General features: G+C 51.6%; 2 protein-coding genes across 2 annotated transcripts; one reads left to right on the top strand and one right to left on the bottom strand.

The window, feature by feature from the left end:
• Window positions 1-946: 946 nt before the first annotated feature.
• On the bottom strand, window positions 947-22,258 carry LOC311216503 (olfactory receptor 14C36-like; the record flags this gene model as incomplete). The annotated part of the gene is made up of 2 exons (XM_084298029.1): window positions 947-1,816; window positions 22,193-22,258. 2 exons carry the CDS (start codon window positions 22,256-22,258, stop codon window positions 947-949), a joined length of 936 nt encoding a protein of 311 aa, XP_084154155.1.
• On the top strand, window positions 14,595-15,368 carry LOC311216587 (olfactory receptor 14J1-like; the record flags this gene model as incomplete). The annotated part of the gene is made up of 1 exon (XM_084298120.1): window positions 14,595-15,368. The coding sequence occupies one exon, from the start codon at window positions 14,595-14,597 to the stop codon at window positions 15,366-15,368; it is 774 nt and encodes a 257-aa protein (XP_084154246.1).
• Window positions 22,259-24,905: the final 2,647 nt, after the last annotated feature.

Genomic DNA, 24,905 nt, shown 5'->3' with positions numbered 1-24,905 from the left:
CCCCTGCCCTGACCCAGCCACATCCCATGGGGGCATCTGCAGACAGCCTGGCTCCAGGTCTGCAAGGCTATGGGCCAGGACCAAGACCAGCATGGCTGGCCATTCCCCTGACACAGGTCCTGAGTGCCAGCTCTTGACCTCCCTGCCCTCTGCTCACCTCCCTGCCTTTTGCCCAGTCCAGTGGCACTAGCCCCACTGCAGTGCCCACTGTAAGTTGCTGCAGGGCTCTGGGCACTGCCACCACAGCCCCAGCCCCTCTGAAGGCCACAGCAGCTCCTGAGGCACAGAGGGCTCAGCCCCACAGATGTGGACATCCATGGCACAAGCGTACAGAGGTCAATGTCCCCTGCTGTGCCCCCTGCTCTCTTCTGCAGGAGATCCTCAGAGGCTTGCCACCCCTCCGTGCCATCCCTGGAGGTCCTCAAGCATCTCCTACTGCCCCAGGGCCAGGGCAGCCTGCCCCAAGCTGCTACAGCCAGAAAGGTGTTTGCTATTCCCATTACTTCCTGATCAGCTGAGAGTGGGTCTCAGACAAAGAAGTTGTTTTGGTTTCATTTATTTTGTTTAAATACACAAAGACTCTGGCTCCTTATTTATGCAAAGCCTCAGGGTCACACAAAATATCCATCAGGCTGGATGCGGCTCCGCATGCGGCTCCGCACAGCCTGCTTTAGTGCTTGGCAACCCTGCCCAGAACAGAGGGGCTGAAATTACATGACCTTTAGGGTCCTTTTCATGATTCTCTTACATGTTGGTAATTGAGTACAACAGGATTAAAAACAGCATTTCTTTGTGGAAAACATTATCTCATGGGGAAATAGAAAAACAAAACCAAACAAATCCCTCCAGAAATTAAGACAGGCTTTCCATGTCTTTACATACACTGTAATTGATCTGAAGAAGGAAAGAAGCAGTTTATAGCTGCAGAAAGGCACGATGAGTTTCCTCAGCATATCTTGAAAAACATCCATGACATCACTTTTCTAATGGCATTCTTGAGCTCCTGGTTTCTAATGCTGTAGATGAGGGGGTTCATTACTAGGGGCATCACCGAGTACAGGAAAGCCATCTCCAGGTTCAGGGATGGGGAGGAGATGGAAGGGGGCTTCAGATAGGCAAACATGCCTGTGCTGAGAAACAGGAAGACCACAGCCAGGTGAGGGAGGCATGTGGAGAAGAGTTTGTGCCGTCCCTGCTCAGAGGGCATCCTCAGCACAGCCCTGAAGATCTGTACATAGGAGAAAAGAATGAAAACAAAACACCCCCAAAACAGAAAACCACTAAATGTGAGAAGCTCAATTTCCCTGAGGTAGGAGTGTGAGCAGGAGAGCTTGAGGATCTGGGGAATTTCACAGAAGAACTGGTCCACAGCATTACCTTGGCAGAGGGGCAGGGAAAATGTATTGGCAGTGTGCAGCAGAGCATAGGGAACCCCACTGCCCCAGGCAGCTGCTGCCATCTGGGCACAAGCTCTGCTGTCCAGGAAGCTCCCATAGTGCAGGGGCTTGCAGATGGCAACGTAGCGGTCACAGGCCATGACAGTGAGAATAAAATACTCTGCTGATATCAAGAAGACAAACAGAAAGACCTGTGCAGCACATCCTTCATAGGAAATGGCCCTGGTGTCCCAGAGGGAATTGGACATGGCTTTGGGGACAGTGGTGGAGATGCTGCCCAGGTCGAGGAGGGAGAGGTTGAGGAGGAAGAAGTACATTGGGGAGTGGAGGCGGTGGTCGCAGGCTACGGCGGTGAGGATGAGGCCGTTGCCCAGGAGGGCAGCCAGGTAGATGCCCAGGAAGAGCGTGAAGTGCAGAAGCTGAAGCTCGCACGTGTCTGCGAATGCCAGCAGGAGGAACTTGGTGATGGAGCTTCTGTTGGACATTTGAGTCCTTTGAGCATGGAGACCTGTCTGAGGAGGAAAATACAGCAAGATATTATGCCAAACTCTGTGAGGGAAACTCGATTTCTTGTACAAACCTCAGAAGAGTGTGCTGAGGTCAAAATAATCCAATTTCAATGTGCAGATCTCCAATCTTCTCAGCTCCTGAGGATCGTCTCACTTCTCCCCACGTAGCATAAGACAGAGAGATCATTGCAGCTGACCTAGTCGAGACGTCCAGTAGCATTTCCATGCCCTTATCTCTCACATGTCTTCTCCATGGATAGCACAGAGCTGCTATGGCAGAGCTGTGCCCTAGTGGAGGACAGCCTGCAGCCCAGCAGAACCCTTGCAGGAAAAGAGTGGAATGTCCTAAACGCGTGGTGACCTGAACACAGAGACAGCTCATTCACAGCCACACACACAGCATTTCCACAACCCTACACGTCAGGAAGGGACATGGATGCTTTTCCTCCATTAACATATCTGTATGGCAGAACATGCAGGATATGTGTCTGAGCTGCACCTGAATTATCCTCTACATCGCTGACTCCAAAGGCGACTCAGGAACAAGTTCCCATGCTAGTATGTCTAGACGTCTATGCTGGGGGAAGGGAAGAGTCCAAGGGGCTGTACTGTGGAAGGCATCAGCAATGCACGGATGGCAGGGAGGTGCCCAAATCGCCTCTGCCATGGAGATACTGGGAGCAGCTCCCTCTCACTCCCTGCCCTTGGCTTTGCTGCCTGCAGCTGTCCCTGCCTGCAGCTGGGTCTCTGTCCCCACGCCTCCTGCTTGCAGCTCACAGCCCCCATCCCACCCTCTGGGTGCTCAGCTCTGCCCTGCAGAAACCTCCTGGCAGCAGGGCTCTGCCCAGGGGCAGCTCACTGGGGGCACATCCTAGAGCCTAGCTCACACAGACACTGCATGTGAGATGGTGGAGCTTTCTATGGGCTGAGGGGCAGGAGAGGGACTTGCTGGGGGTTCTTGTAACCTCCTTAGGATGCCTTACAAGTGTTCCTATTTTTAGGAATAACATCATATATTTCTATTTCCACTGAGCCAAAAAGAGAAAGCTGAAAGCAGAGGCTAAGGAAACATGACAGTGAAGTTCCTTTTGAAACAGACGCTTTCCTTCTGCCACAGGCTTACCCCGTAATGTGCTGCAAGGATTGATTCCCCATCGAGCTTTCAGTATCCCCCAATTCACGCACCCCATAACCTCTATCTCCCTTCTCTCCCCTCCCAGTGCCAGCTGCAGGCAGTGCCCCCAGCCCTGCTGCGCTGTGCAGAGGAGCTGCTCCTGGGCAGAGCTGTCTCTCTGCAGTGCTGCCCGCTTGCCACGAGCTCCCCTTGGGCCCAGGAGCCCAGCCCAGCTCAGCAGCAGAGGCCCAGCCCAAGGCCTCCCTTGCTCTGCCCCCCACCAGGCTCCCTGCACATGGCCCTGGGGCTGCAGAGGAACCTGCTGGCAAACAGCCTGAAGGAATCCCTGGGGCTCCAGCCCTCACCTGGCACACACACTTCTTCACACCAGGGTCATTTCTCCTTACAGAACACCAATTAAGTGTAACAATCAGATCTTCTTGTCCCAGTATCAGTTTGGACATGAAATCATGGTCAGGGACTGATCTCCTTCATCCCCACTTAAGGAAGGAATTCAGCAGAGTTAGTCAAGGCATCTCATGCTGGTTGTTATTCCTGGGGCTGGAAAGGGATCTCAGCTCCCTTCCATATCTGCCACAGACCCACAGGAGCTGGGATTCCTCAGGCCTCAGTTCAGGTGTCCACAACATAGGCACTTTAATGCGAATTACTGAGCCACAGTAGCTCCTTAGTGGAGATGGAGTTCAGGCAGGAGCTGTTCAGATGGAAATACCTGGTGAAATTTGAGGTTGATCCTCTGGTCTGATGGGGCATTCCTCAGGCCAACTGAAATGGCAGCAGATGCCACATGGAGGACAACTGAACCTGTCCCTACTCCTTATGTGCAGGGCAGCCTGCAGAGGCTGTCAGCAGAGCAAAAGGAGTCATGTGTCACAGGGAGAGCTAAACCTATTCTGTTCTCTTTTAAATGTTCTCTTTTTCCTTTCTGTTCTACAGGACCCTTGGCTGTAATGGCTGTTGTGTCTCGGACATCTCCACAGGGCCTCAGCTCTCACCAGCAAGGTCTCCCTGCCCTTTGTGCCTTGAGGCAGGACTCTGCAGGGGTACAACAGGTGGTGGGTGGGGATAAAATCCGTGGTTACTTTGCAAACTACACCCTTAACAGTCCATGGGACCTAGGGGCCTGCATCCAAGCGTACAGGGAGAGTGTTTTGGCCTGGAGGTACTGGCTCCTTATGATCCCAGGAAGGGTTCAGACAAGAGCATTCAGGTGCTGTAAGAGATCATTTCATTCATGTCCCGCTCTACTCTGCGCTGGTACGGCCTCACCTCGAGTACTGTGTGCAGTTCTGGGCACCACAGTATAAAAAGGACATGAAACTGTTGGAAAGTGTCCAGAGGAGGGCTACGAAGACGGTGAAAGGCCTTGAGGGGAAGACGTACGAGGAACGGCTGAGGTCACTGGGCCTGTTCAGCCTGGAGAAGAGGAGGCTGAGGGGAGACCTCATCACAGTCTACAACTTCCTCGTAAGGGGGTGTCGAGAGGCAGGAGACCTTTTCTCCATTAACACCAGTGACAGGACCCGCGGGACCGGGGGTAAGCTGAGGCAGGGGAAATTTAGGCTGGACGTCAGGAGGGGGTTCTTCACAGAGAGGGTGGTTGTACACTGGAACAGGCTCCCCAGGGAAGTGGTCACTGCACCGAGCCTGTCTGAATTTAAGAAGAGATTGGACTGTGCACTTAGTCACATGGTCTGAACTTTTGGGTAGACCTGTGCGGTGTCAAGAGTTGGACTTGATGATCCTTAAGGGTCCCTTCCAACTCAGGATATTCTATGATTCTATGATTCTATGATTTAACTGCTCTTAGAGCTAAGACTATAAGGAGAGAAGACTATAGACGATCTATTGAATTTGGTGTGACTTCATTCTAGACACAATACTCCACCGTTAGTCTCAGATCTCCATTACATATTTGCACTGACCCGATGGGATTATTAAAGGGTGAACAAATTTTGCTGATCAGTCCTTGGCTCTGCAGTTGATGAATCGGCATATATATGGGAATCAGGGAATCTTGGGTGGTGCCATATTGCCACTGGTGCACCATTTGGGTAGCTACTGGCACTTCAACCCTCAGCAACCCCACAACTGAAGGATCCTGTGAAGGACCGGGCAAGGTAGAAAACAGTTGAATGTGCATAAATCACCATAAATCACCTCCAGCATGGCCAATTCCATCAGATATGGGCTGCCTCTCCCTGGTGGTCTATTTGCCTGGGTGACATACAACATCTTCCTTGAAGGGATACCTTTCCTTTACACCTGACAGGAGTTGCCTCGAGAGGGAGGATTTGTGCCCCCTTTCCAACTGCTTTGTCAATGCCCCCTTTCCTGGAGAGGGATCCCAGCTGCTTGGCTTCCCTGCCCTCTAATTCTAGGCTACCAGCCCTGTTATCCCAGTATCGGAGCAGCCAAGAGACAATGTGCTGGCCTAGATGATGGCTGAAATCTAATCACACATCTCACAGCTCCCCAAGGAATGGTGATCAGGAGCTTACTGCTCCTTTTATGGTATCTCTGTCTTCATCCATCTTTTCCTGTGATGGCTCTACTTGGGAGGAGCATGCCTCGTCTTCTTCCTCCTTCCCTGTATGAGTAGGAGCTTCTTTCCTAGCTAAACAAGCTGATTTTGTCTCTCCTGTTTCTTCTCATATGTATATATGAGTGATAGAGGCACAGGTTGCTTCTCTGACCCAGTTGCAGGGATTGGAGTTGTGTAGATTGCAACTCAGTAAGCATAGGCCAAGCCCCAGCACATTGCAGTGATTTCTCCCTCTTTGGAATCGCCAGGGTGATGACACTCCTTTTTCAAGCATTCTGCCTTTTTATTTATTTATCTATTTATTTTATTTTTTTATTTTTATGATTCTGCACTTCTTCAGGGGTGAAGTTAGAAAGCATTGGAGGTGCCCACAGTTCTAGGTGCCTTCGCATATCCTCCCACACACCCTGCCCCTCATAATTATCCTGCCTCAGGGCAGATCATTGTGTGGCATTCTGAAATAGTTTACTCTGACCTTAAACAAAACCTGAAACACATTCAGGACACATAACAATACGTACAGGCTGGTTTGAACATTCCAAGGATTCCAAGTTTTGAAGAGCTATTGTAACTAGCTGTGGGGAGAAGAAGTGTCCCCCCCTCCCCCATCATTTCGATAGATTGGCTCCCGAAGGAGAAAAGTAAAGACTGTTAATTATAAATAGTTACTGAGAGAAAGTTCCTCAGGCATGGAGGTGACAGCAATGCTCAGTATAACAACCAGATTTGTCTCATGACCAGTAATTTTATCACAACATAAGGCAGTGTTAGGCCGTAGAGTAAACTAACAACCATAAACCAGCCCCCAAAAAGGATAAACAGCACAACAGGGAACACACACAATATGTAATGTGCTACCCAACACAGTTCTGAGACCAAACACGACTACTACACCAACAAAAAATGAACATTGTGGTCAGCAACTATGAAGCTGATATACTGCTTATAACAACTTTATTTTAACATGATCCGGTCATATCTGTCATTATCTGAGCCCTTTATGGCCCCACGTAGGATTCATTTGGGAAGAAGGGCGTCCCACATGAGGGCAGAGATTGACCATCAAGGAGCAGTGGAAACAATGTCATGGACTGACAGAAATTCCCAATTCTCCTGTTCCACCCAGGAGACAGAGTTACAAGAGGCAGGATGGGGGGAATGGTGTTTTTACACAGAATCACAGAATCACAGAATCACAGAATCACAGAATTTCTAGGTTGGAAGAGACCTCAAGATCATCGAGTCCAACCTCTGACCTAATGCTAACAGTCCCCACTAAACCATATCCCTAAGCTCTACATCTAAACGTCTTTTAAAGACTTCCAGGGATGGTGACTCCACCACTTCCCTGGGCAGCCTGTTCCAATGTCTAACAACCCTTTCGGTAAAGAAGTTCTTCCTAACATCCAACCTAAAATTCCCTTGGCGCAACTTAAGCCCGTTCCCCCTCGTCCTGTCACCAGGCATGTGGGAGAACAGACCAACCCCCACCTTGCTACAGCCTCCTTTAAGGTACCTGTAGGGAGCAATAAGGTCGCCCCTGAGCCTCCTTTTCTCCAGGCTGTACAAGCCCAGCTCCCTCAGCCGCTCCTCGTAGGACTTGTTCTCCAGGCCCCTCACCAGCTTCGTCGCCCTTCTCTGGACCCGCTCAAGCACCTCGATGTCCTTCTTGTAGCGAGGGGCCCAAAACTGAACACAGTACTCGAGGTGCGGCCTCACCAGAGCCGAGTATAGGGGGACGATCACCTCCCTAGCCCTGCTGGTCACACTGTTTCTTATGCAAGCCAGGATGCCGTTGGCCTTCTTGGCCACCTGAGCACACTGCTGGCTCATATTCAGCTGACTATCAACCATCACTCCCAGGTCATTCTCTGCCTGGCAGCTCTCCAACCACTCCTCTCCCAGCCTGTTGCTCTGCTTGGGGTTATTGCACCCCAGGTGCAGGACCCGGCACTTGGCCTTGTTGAACTTCATGCAGTTGACCTCAGCCCATCAGTGCAGCCTATCCAGATCCTCCTGCAGAGCCTTCCTACCCTCAAGCAGATCGACACACACACCTAACTTGGTGTCGCCTGCAAACTTACTGAGGGTGCACTCAATGCCCTCGTCCAGATCATCGATGAAGATATTAAAGAGGACCGGGCCCAGCACCGAGCCCTGGGGAACGCCACTAGTGACTGGCCTCCAACTGGACTTGACTCCATTTACCACGACTCTTTGGGCCCGGCTATCCAGCCAGTTTCTAACCCAGCAAAGCGTGCGCCAGTCCAAGCCAAGAGCAGCCAGTTTCTTGAGGAGAATGCTGTGGGAAACGGTGTCAAAAGCCTTTCCCTCATCCACCCAGTGCGTCACTTTGTCACAGAAGGAGATCAGGTTCATCAAGCAGGACCTGCCTTTCATAAACCCATGCTGACTGGGCCTGATTGCCTGCTTGCCCTGCAAGTGCCGCGTGATGACTCTCAAGAGGATCTGCTCCATGAGCTTCCCTGGCACTGAGGTCAAACTGACAGGTCTGTAGTTTCCCGGGTCAGTCCTCTGGCCCTTCTTGTAGATGGGCATCACTTTTGCTAGCCACCAGTCCACTGGGACCTCCCCCAATAGCCAGGACTGTTGATAAATGATGGTAAGTGGCTTGGCCAGCTCCTCCGCCAGTTCTCTCAGTACCCTTGGGTGGATCCCATCCGGCCCTATCGACTTGTGCACATCCAAGTGCCGTACCAGGTCACCAACCATTTCTTCGTGGATAGTGAGGGCCACATCCTGCTCCCATCCCCTTCCACAAGCTCAGGGTACTGGGTATCCAGAGAACAACCGGTATTGCCGCTAAAGACTGAGGCGAAGAAGGCATTAAGCACCTCCACCTTTTCCTCATCTCTTGTAACTAAGTTTCCCCCTGCATCCAGTAAAGGATGGAGATTCACCTTAGTCCTCCTTTTTGTGTTGATGTATTTATAAAAACATTTTTTGTTCTCTTTAACGGCACTGGCCAGATTGAGCTCCAGATGAGCTTTGGCCTTTCTAATTTTGTCCCTGCACAGCCTCGCAACATCCTTATAGTCCTCCCTAGTGGCCCGCCCTCTTTCCCAAAGATTATAAACCCTCTTTTTTTCTCCTAAGCTCAAGCCACAATTCTCTGTTGAGCCAGGCTGGTCTTCTTCCCCGCCAGCTCGTCTTTGGGCACGTGGGGACAGACCGTTCCTGCGCCATTACGATTTCCCTCTTGAAGAGTGCCCAGCATTCCTGGGCTCCTCTGCCCTTCAGAACCGCCTTCCAAGGGACTCTCCCAAGTAGTGTCCTGAGCAGCTCAAAGTCAGCCCTCCAGAAGTCCAATACACTGGTTTTACTGGTCCCCTTCCTGGCCTTGCCAAGAATAGAGAACTCCACCATTTTGTGGTCACTCTGCCCAAGACAGCTCCCGACAATAACATCCTCTACCAGTCCTTCTCTGTTTGTGAAGAGAAGGTCTAGCGGGGCGCCACACCTGGTAGGTTCACTAACCAGCTGCGTCAGGAAGCTGTCTTCCGTGCTCTCCAGAAACCTCCTAGACTGCTTTCTCTGAGCTGTGTTGTGCTTCCAAGATATGTCAGGGTCTGGGCTGTATTGTGCTTCCAGGATATGTCAGTTTAGTTTGCTTGTAGTTCCTCAAGGTTGTAGTCCGCCACTGATAGGCAATAAAATATATTTATCTGCCTATGCTAGGTCTGTCTTATCTGGGATGATAATTGGTACCCATGCAGATATTTGGTGGGTGTCCTGTTCTACCTCAAGCCTTGAGCTATTTTCATCATATTTTTCCCCCTTTTCCTTGTAGGTTGGGAAGTAAAAGAGCGGTGGCCATGGAGTTCTCCTGTGTACCTGTGTAAAACCACCACAGTAGGGAGATTGGAAGGGTCCAGCACCAGGGCTGTGGCCATCCAGGGATAAAATCTCAGCACCCAGAACATGCTCTGCCAGCCTGGTGGCACAGGAGGGGCTGGTTTCCCTGAAGGAGATCAGTACAAGGGGAAGGCTTGATTTCCAACACAGGCATTTCTGGCACATTCCTGAGAGGCCTGTGAAGCTGCAGGCCACACCAGTCTCTGGGGCACCAGTCGTCTTTCCTCCCAGAGCCAGATCCCAAAAAGGCAGCAGCTCCCAGGGAAACCTGGCCCTGGATTGTCCCCATCACGAGGAGGCTGAGCCATGCCCAGAGGAGCCCTGGGGCTTAGGGCACCCCTAGCATCAGGACCCAGGAGTCCTGGCTACCACATACTCCCATGAGCCCAGAGGAACACTCATGCAAGGCTCTTGCAGCAGACACCAGCCATTTCCAGCCCCCCGCAAAGCTTTGGACAGCTGACAGCCCTTGTGACACATCTTGGGAAGGGGCTGCTGACACCCTTACCTTTGGGGGAGAGATGCAGGAACACTGGGAACAGGGAAGTCATGTCAGAGGCGATGGTCACCCTCCAGCAGCCCTCCATCTCGCTCGCTGCTGGCCCTCAGCTCAGGTCAAGGGATGCCTGCCCTGGCTCCTCAACCACAGCTCCTCTGCAAGGTGCCCCTGCTTCTCCGCCCGTCAGCAAGGGTCGCCCAGTGCAAGCTTGCTGCCTGCTGACCCCACTCCTGGCCAGAGAAGGGCAGCGGTGGGGAGCACCCAAGCAGTGCCCAGCAGGGACCAGGCCTTGCAGGGAAGTGCCGGCACTGCCGCTGCTCCAGTGACGATATCCTGGTGATGCAGTGCACCCCCTGTGACATCAGGACATGTCATTAGAAGGCCTGTGAGGTCAGCAGCATGGAGATGGCACAGCTCAGGAGAGAGACGACCGATTTCCCTTGTGTGGAGAAATTGTCACTTCTTTTCTTCCCAGTTCTTTTCCACAGGATCCTGACAAATTTACCAGGAACATCTCGAAATGGTGACAAAGGCCATGGAATATAGGAAATGGAGCAATGGAGAAGTCTCCAGTATCCCCCTGCCGCCACACGCCTCTGCTGTTGGGAGCCCTTCCAGGAGAGTTGGGTGTCAGGCTTGTCCTGGGGCTGGGCTTTTTTCAAAAGATGGGAGCGAAGGCACCTGGGATGCAGCAGCCCCTCACAGTGCCTGAACACCTCTTCTGCACCAGTCTGGGATCTCTCTTGTAGCTTGACCAAGTCTCCCATTTCTGGAGGCCTGTGCTATCCTGAAGGCCAGACTACCACCCCTGACTGTGCTGCACAGAGATACATGTGGTCCTGTGTCTATGCTGCCAGTGCACACTGCTGGATGTCAACCTGATCATGGTGTCCAGGGCATGAGCTGCCATGTCTGCAACCAAAGCCCCAGAAGAGGAGAGGTGCATCTCTGTGGGCATGCTTCCCTTTCCTCTTGCATGACAGAGGGGTTGCCAGTGACTGGCAAGCTGTGCCCATCCCTGGGGGCTCTGCACAGCTGGGTGAGGCGCTCTGGGGGTTTTCTCTGACTCTTTGTCTTCCTCAGAATGAGCACTGTGGTATTTCCCCACATTTCTCCACCTGTTCATCCTGTTCCTACTATAGTGTTCAGGCTCCCTAGGGATGCGGGATTCAGGCACAGTTCCAAAAATGACCCTGAACATCCTGCCACAGATGTGTCAGCACAGCAATGAGGTGTTCCCTCACCCATCTGACTTGTGGGGCCACAGTCAATGCAGTGCAAGGGGGTGTGCAATGTGCCAACTATCCTTGCACAAGACGTAGAGTGCCTTGTGCCTTTCTCCTGGGATCATAATGAACCAGAACATCCTGGTCACAACCAAGATTTCTTCAATGAAAGCCCTATTGTCCCATGCACTATAGGGATGTAGTTTGCAAAGCACCAGTGATTTTATTCCCACCCAGCTCTCAGCACCTCTTATACCCAGGCAGAGTCTTGTGTCAGGGCATAAAAGGCAGACAGACCTTGCTGGTGTTGGATGAGGCCATTTGGACACGTCCATGACAAACTAATTCTCAGAGAAGATGTGATTGTTACACTCAATTAGTTTTCTGCTCAGAGAAATGAGCCTGCTGTTAAGAAGTGTGTGTTCCCAGGGATTCCTTCAGGCTGTTTGCCAGCAGGTTCCCCTGCAGCCCCAGCCCCATGTGCAGGGAGCCTGGTGGGGGGCAGAGCAAGGGAGGCCTTGGGCTGGGCCTCTGCTGCTGAGCTGGGCCGGGCTCCTGGGCCCAAGGGGAGCTCCTGGCAAGCGGGCAGCGCTGCAGAGAGACAGCTCTGCCCAGGAGCAGCTCCTGTGCACAGCGCAGCAGGGCTGGGGGCACTGCCTGCAGCTGGCATGGAAAGGGGAGAGAAGTGAGTGGGAGAGAGGTAATGGGCTGTGTGGAGAGGCAGGATGCTAAAAGCTCGCAGAATGAGGAGTGCTTATAGCCCTTAACGGGGTAAGTCTTGTAGCAGTGCAGTGCACAGGTATTATCCTGGAGGAATCCTATACTTGGAATATCCCATAGCAGAACAGGCTGGTGGCTCTTCATATGTCTTTATTGCAGAGAAGGATGTGCTGCAGAGAAGGGCTTCCCTGCTGCAGGGTCAGCAGCCAGGCCCCGAGGGTTCCCTTGTCGTGGGCCAGCTGCAATCTCTGAAGCTGGGGCTGCAGGCAGGGGTGTCCAGGGCTGTGGTGCAGAGCAGGGTCCCTGCTGTGCCCCAGGGGCTGTGTGCTGGGGCAGGGCCTCTGCTGCCTGCCAGGCTCAGCACTCAGCCTGCCCGGGGAGCTGCCCAGGGCGCTGCGGGGAGAAGCTGTGGGTGGAAGGAGCCCCCCCAGCAGGGCAGGGTCCTGCTGCTGGCGGGAGGCTGCTGCCTGGGGCAGCCTGCTCACAGCTCCACAGCACATCCAGGAAGTATCCAAGGGGACATTGCAAGAGAAGAGGAAAGGCAGGTGTTAACTCCTTCAATCTCTGCTTTCCTGGGTCTCTGCTTTCATTTTTAATTTGTCTCAGCCAGAATAGAAATAGATGCTCTTATTTCCAAGAAGAGCCTGAGACTCCTTAAGCATCACTAGGAATGTTATAAGGATCACAGCAAGTCCCTTTTCTGCCCCTCAGCCCATATAAAGCTCCATGACCACACGTGGCATCCTCCCCAAAGCTGAACCTGGCAGAGGCAGTTCTGTACTCCGTTTCGTGCCATCCCTGTACTGCAGACACCTTCCCCTGAGAAGCTGCGTGGTCTGCTCTCCCATCCAGAAAAGCTTCTGCCCCCAAAATCATGGGGTCTCTAACTGTTACCCTTTGGCTGCCCAGCTTTCAGAACAAGAGGACACTCCCAGTGCTCATCTCTCACTCTCATTCTTGCCTTCCTCATCAGAAGCACTGGGGCATTTCTTTGTGTTTCCCCTCCCATTCATCCTGCCCTTACTATAATCCTCAGACTCTGGACAGTGGGATTAAAGCCAGAGCTCTAACACCAGAATAGTGAGTCCTGCTCTGGAGATGTGTCACTGGGAGCAAAGTGCCCAAGCTGTTCTAGCCAAAATGTCTCAGGGCACTGCAGTGCGTAGTGCTAGGAAATGAGCTGACTCTGGTTAAAGGTAATTCAGCAGTGTCCCTGAGGTTATCCTGCTGGAGGATGTTGAACGGCCTTTCTTTATTATAGTTGTACTACATCTGAACAAAAATATGTGTTTCAGAATGTTCCCTTCCCAGAACGTTCAATTCCTTTCCCAGGAACACACTGCTGTACAGAGCAGGTGGGAATGGGGGGGGGGGGGGGGGGAAGGATGGGTAAGGGAGAGTCCTTGAGAGCTCATGGGCATAGGCCGCTGCTCCAAACAGTGCTCAGCCAGCACAAACCAGATCTCCAGCCAGAGAGGAGAATGAAGCTGCTTCTGAGAAAGCACGTGTTTGTGAGTGATAGGAACAACATTGTCACTGTTTGAGCTGCATTAGGGATCATAATTCATATGCAGCTCAAACAGTGACGATGTTGTTCCTATTGCTCAGGTATATGCACGAACAAAAAGCATCCATGTTCCCTCCTAACTTTTGAGCCTCTAAGGTGTGTTGGGCTAGGAAGGAGCTCACTCTTCCTTCAGGACACCACATCTAAGGACATTTGACTCTTTATATGGGGCTTCTGCCAGGCTGCAAGCTGCCATGCTCAAGGGCACAGATCTGCGTTATCTAGCAGCCCCATGGAGAAGACACGTCTGTCCTAAGGCCATACAAATGCTGCTGCATGGCTGAATGCAGGCAGCTGCTGTGGTCCCTCCATGTCCGTGGTGAAGAGCATAGAGCTGAGATCCTCCTCAGGTACAATGAGATGGGTGAGGGGTTTGTAGGTCTGCCCTTTGAACCTGGATTCCTCTGCTCTCAGCAGCATCCAGGTTGTTTTCAGGGGAACACCTGAGTGTGACCATCCTCCAGAAGTGCCTGTACAGAGCAGTTGAGACAAGGACTGCTGGATATACCAGCTGCCCCCACACTGCCCTGAGCTACAGTCAGCCTGAAAAATTCTTTGATAGCTCAACTGTATTCTATCTGAGAAAAGCCCATGTTGTCATCTACCTAACTCTGTAGGGCAGGACTCCCTCCTCCAGAGCCCCTCTGATCCTGGTGGCACTGTCAACCAGTACCAATCACAGCTCATGAAAGGGACCTGCAAAGGCCTTCCTGAAAGGGGAGAGGCAGTCTGTGAGGTTTCTGCAAGAAATGGAGTAGAGTGGATCACAGAGTTCTGTCTTAATATTTTCCTGTTTTTTTTTTTCCTCCTCAGACAGCTCTCCATACCCAGATTACTTCCCCAGCTCTGATCTAAAGGACAGAGTTGTTGTCTCGCAGGACCCACAAGATTTCACCTGGAGTGCAACCGAAATACAAAGGGTTTCCGTAGTTGGCTGCTCCCAGTAGCACTCTCTGGCACCACCAAGCAAGACTCTAGCAAGACACCTGCAGAGGTCTTCCTGAAAGGGAAGCATCAATTTTGAGTTTTAAGAAGTGGGGTACATTTTTCTCACACAGTCTAGCCTAGCATTTTGCTGTATTTTCCTCCTCAGACAGGTCTTCGTGCCCAGAGGAATCAAATGTCCAACAGCAGCTCCATCACCAAGTTCCTCCTCCTGCCATTCGCAGACACACGGGAGTTGCAGCTCCTGCACTTCACGCTCTTCCTGGGCATCTACCTGGCTGCTCTCCTGGGCAATTGCCTCATCCTCACCGCCGTAGCCTGCGACCACCACCTCCACACCCCCATGTACTTCTTCCTCCTCAACCTCGCCCTCCTCGACCTGGGCTGCATCTCCACCACTGTCCCCAAAGCCATGTCCAATTCCCTCTGGGACACCAGGGCCATTTCCTATGCAGGATGTGTTGCACAGGTCTTTTTCTTCTTTTGTTTGTTTTTAGCAGAGCATTCTCTTCTCACTGTCATGGCCTATGACCGCTACATTGACATCTGCAAGCCCCTGCACTATGGGAGCTTCCTGGACAGCAGAGCTTGTGCCCAGATGGCAGCGGCTGCCTGGGGCAGTGGGGTTCTCTATGCTCTGCTGCACACTGCCAATTCATTTTCACTGCCCCTCTGTGGAGGAAATACCCTGGACCAGTTCTTCTGTGAAATCCCCCAGGTCCTCAAGCTCTCCTGCACAGACTCCTACCTCAGGGAAGTTTGGCTTCTACTGGCTTGTTTCTGTTTAGCATTTGTCTGTTTTGTTTTCATCATACTGTCCTATGTGCAGATCTTCAGGGCTGTGCTGAGGATGCCCTCTGAGCAGGGACAGCACAAAACCTTTTCCACATACCTCCCCCACCTCTTTGTGGTCTCCCTGTTTCTCAGCACTGGCTTTTTTCCTACCTGAAGCCCCCGTCCATCTCCTCCCCATCACTGGATCTGGTGGTGGCAGTTCTCTATTCAGTCATGCCCCCAGTATTCAATCCTCTCATCTACAGCATGCGAAACGAGGAGCTCAAGCGTGCTATCAGGAAAGTGATTACATGGATTTTTCTTAAGATGGATACATTTTTCACTTTTCTCCACAAATGACATTGTTTGTTTTCCATTGCAGGCCTGAGTGGTACTTACTTTCTTTCTCATTACTTTACAATTACCTTCAGTGTCATTTCCAATCACTACTTTCTTAGAAAAAAAGCATTTGTTCATCCCACATCTCCTGAGGTATGAAACTGCTCTGTTTACTGTGGACATTATTTGACTACCTGTTTGTAAGCACTCTTCCTTGGCATCTGCTTAATAAAACAGGATCTTCCCCAATGCACTACCTGAAATCATGCCTCTTCTTTCAAAGCTGTTGCCAGCAATAGGGTTGAACATTATGGTGGTTTCACACTGCTGGGAAGCTCACCTCCACCACTCCTTTCACCCCCACTCCTGAAAGAAATAGATGGAGAAAACAGAGTTGAAAAGAACTCTAGGGTTGTTTTAGTGGACAAACAGATCAGTCACCAATGGCAATCATGAGCAAAGCAGACCCAGTGTAGGGAGATTAAGATAATTTATTGAGCATTACTAACAGTCTGGAGCAGTGTGTACTGGGTCTGGTTTAACTCGTGGTTTAACCAGCTAAACAACACACAGCCGTTCGCTCACCCTCCCCCCTCCCTCTCTGGGATGGGGGAGAGAAACGGGAAAGTAAAGCCTGTGAGTTGAGACAGTTTATTAAGACAGGAAAATAATAATAACAACAACAATAATAATAACAATAATGATGATAATAGTACTACTACTAATAATGTGATGCACAATACTACTATTAAACAAGTGATGCACAATGCAATTGCTCACCACCCGCTGACTGATGCCCAGCCTAACCCCGAGCAGTCCGACCCCCCTCCCCCAGTTAGCCACCCCTATATATTGTTTAGCATGATGTCAGATGATATGGAATACCCCTTTGGCTAGTTTGGGTCAGCTGTCCTGGGTCTGTCCCCTCCCAGCTGTTGCTGCACCCCCAGCCTGCCTGTTGGCAGGACAGAGCAAGAAGCTGAGACATCCTTGGCTTGGTATAAGCACTGCTCTGCAACAATTAAAACATCAGGGTGTTATCAGCACTCTTCTCATCCTAAGCCAAAACATAGCGTTCTACCAGCTATTAGGAAGAAAATTAACTCTGTCCTAACTGAAACCAGGACAAGGACTTTCCCCAACTTGGTACAGATCCATGCTGAAGAACATCTTGAAGAGCTGCTGTCTGTGGGGAGGTCATGTAGGATCATTTTGGGAAGGATGGCATCCCATGGGAGTGACCCCTCACTTGAAGGGGAGGAGAGTAACACCGCACTTGAAAGGGGGAGAAGGGGAAGAGAGAAACTTGGAGGGAGCAGCGGAGACGAAGCATCATGGACTGATGCCCCCATTCCTTATCACCCTGCACCTCTTGGCGAGAGGAGATAGAAGAAGTAGGGTGGTGGTAAAGTTGCTTCTAGTTGCCTTTTAGTTGTCACTGCTCTGCACTGCTATGTGCTGGCAATAAATGATGTTAATCTTCCCCAAGTCTGTCCTGTCTGCGACAGTAGTTGTGAGCCTTGGTCCTTACCTCAGCCCATGAGTTGTTTCTTTGTATTTTCTCCCTGTATCCTGCTGAGGAGGGGTGTTGAGAGAGCAGCATGGTGGGCACCTGGGAGACAGCCAAGGTTAACGCACCAAAGCTGGGCATTGAGTTTGGGAGTAATTTGGGAGTCCTGGCACAGTGGAAGCTTCCTGTACTGTTATTGCTTAATGTGCATTCCCCTCTGCAGGACAACCAAATCCCACTGCCCCTCCTGTGGCTCTCTGGGACCTCTCTGCAGTCACTGAATCAGGCAGCATGCATGCAGGGGTAAGGAAATGTTCCCCCAGCACAGCCCCCTGCCAGCCCTCACTGCCCCGGCCCCCACTGCCCTTCTGCTTTAGCAGCCTCCCCCCTTCATCCAGCCCTGCCCCAGCCCCAGCATGTCCCTCACAGGGGTTCAAAGACAGCCCTGCCTTGGGGTCTGCTGGGCTCTGGGCTCTGGACCAGGCTGTGGTGGCTGTTCCCCCAGTACAGGCCCTGAGCCCAGCAGGAGGATGGAGGTGCTCACGTTTCAGTGATCGGTCATCCCCAAACTGTAGTGGAAGGGTGGTGCTGGGAACTGCTGCCATGAGGGGCTGGGCCTGGTGGTAATTTTCCTGGGCAGTTTCTCCTTTTTTCGTGCTACAAGAAGCAGAGCAAATCATGTCTGACCAAGCATAAGCAAAGGATAATGGCAGGACAAGGGGGATTGTTTTTAAAGAAGAAGAGGGGAGATTTAGATTAGAGCTTAGGATGTAATGCTTCACTCAGAGGGTGGTGATCTACTAGATCCACCTGATCTAGTTGGCGGCATCCCTACCCATGGCAGTGTAGTGGGTTTACATGGCAAGGTTTTGGTAGCAGGGGGCCATAGAGGTGGTTTTTGTGAGAAGGATCTAGAAGCTGCCCCATGTTTGGGAAGGGCTCCACTGGTGACCAGAGTCGAGCCAATAAGTGATGTTGTTTTGCACATCTGTGAGAGCATATTTAAGACAAGGAAAAAAACGCTGTGCCACACACAGCAGCTGGGAGAGAAAGAGGACTGAGGAACAGCCTTGCAGGCACCAAGGTTGGTGAAGAAGGAGGGGGAGAGGTGCTCCAGGCACTGGAGCAAAGTTCCCTGAGGTCTGTGGTGAGCACCCTGGTGAGGCAGGCTGTTCCCCTGCAGTCCATGGAGTACCATGGGGGAGCAGGATTCCACGCTGCAGCCCGTGAAGGAGACCACAGTGGAGCAGGTGGACCTGCACTGATGGAGGCTGCGGCCTGTGGAAGACCCCTGCTGGAGCAGATTCCAGACCGGACCTGTAGCCCGTGGAGAGGAGCCCACGCAGGAGCAGGTGACCTGGCAGGAGCTGCTGCCCGTGGGGGACCCAGGTTGGAGCAGTTTTCTCCTGAGGGATGGACCCCATAGTATGGACCCATATCTGGAGCAGTTCTGGAAGAGCTGCTGCCTCTGGGAAGCCCATGCCGGATCAGTTCATCAAGGACCGCGTCCCGTGGGTGGGACCCCACAGCACAGGGACGAGAGTGACCAAGAAGGAGCGGCAGAGAAAAAGCACTGTAGACTGACCATAATGCCCATTCCCCCGTTTCCCTGCGTCGCTCAGGGGGAGGAGCTGGAAGAGGGTGGTTGGGGGGGAAGGTGCTTTTGGTTTCTTTCCTTCATATCTCACTTCTCTAGCTTGTTAGTAATAAGCAATAAATCTTACTGTCTCCCTGTGCCGAGTCAGTTTTGCCCATTACAATAATTACTGCGTGATCTCCTTGTCCTTATCTCAACCTTTGAGCCCTTTTCATCGTATTTTCTCCCCATTCCTCTTTGAGGAGGGGGAGTGAGAGAGCGGCTGTGGTGGAGCTCGGCTGCCCACTCGAGCGGAACCACCACAGGCAGGAGGGTTGTGTGGTGGTTTTACCGTGCTGGGCAGCTAAACCCCACAACTGCTCTCTCACTCCCCCTCCTTTAGATGAGGAGGGGGAGAAGTAAAGCAAAGAACAACTCATGGGTTGAGATAAGGATAATTTAATTAAAGGGAAATAATTATAATAATTAAATAAAGACTACCATGAACTAAACAATTTAACTAAGGGGAAGTAAAAGGGAAAAGGGGAAAAAGGGAGGAAAACAAAAAAACAAAATAAATGAAAGCTATATGGAAGTGCAGAGAAAAGAAATTACTCTCTACTTCCCACAAATGAGCGATGATTGACCACGTCCTTGAAGCAAGGCCTCAACACACGCAGCCGTTGTTCGAGAGGAGGACCGACGTCTTCTCAACGAGAGCCCACCCCTCCCCTCTTCTTCCTGTTTCCACCTTTTATTGCTGAGTGTGACACCACATGGTATGGAATATCCCTTTGATTGGTTTAGGTCAGCTGCCCTAGTGATGTTTCTCTCCTCACTTTTTGCCCACCCCCTAGGAGGGTTAGAGAAAGGCCCAATGCTGTGCCACTGCTGCTCAGCAGTAGACACAACACTGATGTGATAACGCTGCTGTTCCAGCTACAAGTACAGAGTACGGCACTGTATGGGCTGCTGCCGGGCAAGTTAACATTCCAGCCAGACCCAGTACAGGTTGGAACTAGATGATCTTTAAGGTCTCTTCCAACCCAAGCTGTTCTATGATTCTGTGATTCTATCATCTCTGCCTTGATGGTACACTGCTTGAGAGCCCCTTGGGCTCATGGGGATGGTCGGCAGGGCCCCAGGACCTCCTCTGCCTGCTCTCTTCTCCCGTGGGGCTCATGGAGGCTTCCAGCCCTGTAGAGGACCCAGAAGAGGGCTTGTCTTGCCCATGGTCACAACTGGACCATGGCCCTCCAGATTCACCCCAGAACCTCCAGCCTTGCCCAAGGGTTATGTTTGGAGTACTGGCAAGCACTCAGGGTGAGGAGACTGTCTCAAGGACATGTGCTAAGGACAGGGACTGAGGAACAGCATGGGTCCTGGGTGATGCTTGCCTCACTAAGGCAGTTTCCAGCCCAGATCAGCCCTTCAGTCCCCATCCCTCCTCTGATCTCTTGAGTGCTCCGGGTTGACTCCTGGTTCTGCCCTTGCTGGTCAGGGTGGGAAACATACGCAGTGTACTGGGTCTGGCTGGGATGTTAACTTTCCCTGCAGCAGCCCGTACAGTGCTGTGCTCTGCACTTGCAGCTAGAACAGCAGTGGTATCACACCAGTGTTGTGTCTGCTGCTGAGAAGTGCTGGTACAGCATCAGGACTCTCTCCCACCCTCCCAGAGCCAGCAGGATGGAGGTGGGCAAAAAAAGTGAGAAAGGAACATCACCAGGGCAGCTGACCTAAACCAACCAAAAGGATATTCCGTACCATATGATGTCACACTCAGCAATAAAAGGTGGAAAAAGGAAGCAGAGGGGAGGGGTGGGCTCTCATTGGGAAAATGTCTGTCCTCCTGAACAACAGCTACTGAGGCCCTGCTTCAACAACATGGTCAAGCATTGCTCATTTGTGGAAAGTAGAGAGTAATTTCTTTCCTCTGCACTTCCACCCAGCCTTTACTTGTTTTGTTTTCTTTTCCCTTTTCCTTTTTCCCCTCCTTCCCCCATTTTCCCTTTAGTTAAATTGTTAAATTAATATTTTCTTAAAAATTATTTTTCCCTTTAATTAAATTATCCATATCTCAACCTGTGAGTTGTTCTTTCCTTTACTTCTTTCCCTCCTCTTCTAAGGAGGGGGAGTGAGAGAGCGGTTGTGGTGGAGTTCAGCTGCCCAGCACAGTAAAACCACCACACCCAGATGGATGGGAATGAGTGCTGCCAAAACTCCTTTCCCAGGGGTCTTTAGATATGCAGGATGCTTGGAAGGATTATGGAGCATTTCCAAAGGCACTAGTTATGTTCAGATACACCTGAGGATGACCTGAATCCCCCCTCAGTCTCCCTTGCCTGTGCCTGCTGCATCCCCATTGCCTCCACAGAGACTGCAGACACCTCCTTTACCTCAGATGCAGAGATATCACACAGAGGCTATGAGAGAGTCAGCTCACACCCAGATACATACTTTATGTGGGCTCCAGGAGAAAGAGAGCAGGTTGATGCCTCAGCAGAAGTGGAAGGAATCCAAACAGTTGTGAAGGAACAGGGTAACCACTTATAACAAAAGCAACAGAAAAAAAAAGTGTTTGTGTATATTAATAAATCATACATATTATATGCATAAAAAAAAAAAAAAAACAGTAACAGCAACTAAAAACAAACAGGTCTGTCATGGGACAGACTGTGAGTCATTTGTGGAGAGAGAGGAAAAGTTTATCACTTCTGAAAAATGTCCATGAAATCACTTTCCACAGGGCATCCTTCAGCTCCTGGTTCCTCATGCTGTAGATGAGGGGGTTCACTGCTGGAGGCATCACTGAGTACAGAACTGCCACCACTACATTCAAGGATGGGGAGGATAGGAAGGGTGGCTTCAGGTAGGAAAAAGTTCCTGTGCTAAGGAAAAGGAAGACCACAAAGAGGTGAGGAAGGCACGTGGAAAAGGCTTTGTGCCTTCCCAGCTGAGAGGGGAACCTCAGCACAGCCCTGAGGATCTGCACATAGGAGAGCACAATGAAAACAAAACACCCCAAAAAGAGAAAACCACTCAATATGAGGAGTGCAACTTCCCTGAGATAGGAATTTGAGCAGGAGAGCTTGAAAATGTGGGGGATTTCACAGAAGAACTGGTCCACAGCATTGCCATGGCAGAGGGACAGTGAAAATGTATTGGCAGTGTGCAGCAGAGCATTGAGAAAGCCACTGCCCCAGGCAGCTGCTGCCATCTGGGCACAAGCTCTGCTGCCCAGGAGGTTCCCGTAGTGCAGGGGCTTGCAGATGGCAACGTAGCGGTCATAGGACATGATGGTGAGAAGAGAATACTCTGAACCAAAGAAGAAAATGAAAAAGAGGACCTGTGCAGCACATCCTGAATAGGAGATGGCCCTGGAGTCCCAGAGGGCATTGGCCATGGCTTTGGGCAGAGTGGTGGAGATGCAGCCCAGGTCGAGGAGGGCAAGGTTGAGGAGGAAGAAGTACATGGGGGTGTGGAGGCGGTGTTTGAAGGCTATGGCTGTGAGGATGAGGCTGTTGCCCAGGAAGGCAGCCAGGTAGATGCCCAGGAAGAGCGCGAAGTGCAGGAGCTGCAGCTCCCGAGTGTCTGCGAATGCCAGCAGGAGGAACTCGGTGATGGAGCTGCTGTTGGACATCTGGTCCTTCAGGGAATGGTGACCTGTCCAAGAAGAAAACAGGAGGAGATATTAAGACAGACTTCAGAGGACTCATTCCTGTTCACACTGGACTCATGGGGCTTCCTATATGAGAAGGGAGACGTTTTCAGTGGTTGGGTCCCTGCATTGCATGAGTGGCATTTGGTCCATTGAGGGTTTTCCCTGTTTAGCACCATGAGAGATGATGGCATATTGGCCATCAGCCTGTGTATGAGAAGAAAGACTGATTCATCTCATCCTAGTTAACCCTCCTTCACAGATGATATCAGAACCAGAAACAGGCTCACGAAGGCACAACTGGCCTAGTCATCTGCACACCCCTTTGTTTTGATAAGGCAGACTCTGTCTTCACATCAATTTCCCTTTATCACACCCTTTACCCAGGTATTGCATGGGTAATGAAATTTTAAAAGCTTAGAAGTACCCTTTCTCCCTTAGATGAAAATAAAACTTCACACTCCGCTCTCCAGAAGACAAGGTGCAACAGAAGTGTCTGCTTCTGTACCTTTTTAGGATTTAGATTCCCCTGTAGCTTCTGGGAAAGGGTAAATTTTTTTTTCGTTGTTCTCAGTGTCAACACAAGCCAGTGTTTGGAGGCAAAATGCTCAGCTGGAGGGTGACTGCCCCCACAGGTTGCTCTGAAAAAGAGCCCGGACTGTGCTGAGTGTGAATGCACAACTCCTCTCTTTCACTGCCCAGCTATGGGGAGAAGGAGGAGAGGGACAAGACGAGACTCCTGATTCATGTGGCTGAAATAAGGGCTCTGAGAAATGCAAAAGGGCACAAAGAAGCAGTGCCCTTCTTGGGGCCTGTTGTAGCTTTCCAGGGATAACCTCAAGCTGACATCTCCTCAGGAGAGTGATCTCATTGCCCAAACTGAAAGGACTGCATTGCACAGAACTTGAAAAGTTCAAAGGGGACTTGGGCACCTGTGTCCAAGTAAAACACTTCCAGGGCATTGGCAGTGCCAGAACAGGAGCTTAACATCCCCCATCAGCACTGTTATTGCCAGAAAGTGCCACAGCGAGAACAGGAGCAGTGCACACAAATGGAGAAAGCTGGAGGGAGAGGAGAACGAGGGGGCTTACTCAGAGGACAGCATCTGCATGGGAGGGACAGACAGGGAGCAGCCACAGCCCACCCACCAAAGCATTTCTGTCACAAGATCCCTCACCTTCTCTGCCACTGTCTCTGCTGCCTGCAGCTGTCCCTTCCAGTAGCTGCTTCCCACGTCTCCTTCTTGTCATCACTCACAGGCCCCAGTCCAGCCCCTGTTCACACAGCTTTGCCCTGCAGACACCCCTTGGCAGCAGGGGAGTGATCAAAAGCATCTTCCTGCTTGCAGGTGCACAAGATCAGATCAGACAAAGCCAGATGTGTCTAGCAAAGGTGATGCTGGTGTGGTCTTTAGGCATCACAGTGTGTAATAGACCATTATGAGGTACCTGGCAGATGTACTGATTTCTCCTCATGAGGATCTTAGTGCTGTATTTACACCTGACAGTGCCAGTTCATTTTCCCTTCAGAGGCAACAAAAACCACTGACTTTAGAGGGTCTTCATCTGAAAGCTGTCATCCCTTGCCTGTATTCTTAGTAATACCCTCTTGGAAGTCTCCTTGGTGTTCTTTGGATCTGTAAGCAGCATGCCGAAGGGAGCAGCCTCCCTCCAGCAGCAGGACCATGCCCTGCCGGGGGGGCTCCTTCCACCCACAGCTTCTCCCCGCAGTGCCCTGGGCAGCTCCCCGGGCAGGCTGAGTGCTGAGCCTGGCAGGCGGCAGAGGCCCTGCCCCAGCACAAAGCCCCTGGGGCACAGCAGGGACCCTGCTCTGCACCACAGCCCTGGACACCCCTGACTGCAGCCCCGGCTTCAGAGATTGCAGCTGGCCCATGACAAGGGAGCCCTCGGGGCCTGGCTGCTGACCCTGCAGCAGGGAAGCCCTTCTCTGCAGCACATCCTTCTCTGCAATAAAGACATATGAAGAGCCACCAGCCTGATCTTCTCTGGGATATTCCAGGTATAGGATTCTCCAGAATAATACCTGTGCACTGCACTGCTACAAGACTTACCCCGTTAAGGGCTATAAGCACTCCTCATTCTGCGAGCTCTTAGCATCCTGCCTCTCCACACAGCCCATTACCTCTCTCCCACTCACTTCTCTCCCCTTTCCATGCCAGCTGCAGGCAGTGCCCCCAGCCCTGCTGAGCTGTGCAGAGGAGCTGCTCCTGGGCAGAGCTGTCTCTCTGCAGTGCTGCCCGCTTGCCAGGAGCTCCCCTTGGGCCCAGGAGCCCGGCCCAGCTCAGCAGCAGAGGCCCAGCCCAAGGCCTCCCTTGCTCTGTCCCCCACCAGGCCCCCTGCACATGGGGCTGGGGCTGCAGGGGAACCTGCTGGGAAAGAGCCTGAAGGGATCCCTGGGCTTCCCTCCCTCCCCTGGGCAGACACACTTCTTGACAGCAGAATCACCTCTCCTAAAATAAAAATAAAGTTAATAAAATCTGTATAAGATTCACCTTCCTTTGTCCTGTCCACGGAATTGGCAGCAGGCTGTGGAAGCCCTTGTGGATGAAGGTCAGAGGAGAGACAGTCAGGGTGAAAGTGTGGTCGTGCTGAATGGGTGCAGATTCTTC

This window comes from Netta rufina, assembly GCF_964035555.1.
Source record: "Netta rufina genome assembly, chromosome: 18".
NCBI classification, from domain to species: domain Eukaryota; kingdom Metazoa; phylum Chordata; class Aves; order Anseriformes; family Anatidae; genus Netta; species Netta rufina.
Note: the sequence above shows the minus strand (reverse complement) of the source record. Positions and strands in the feature narration are given on the sequence as shown.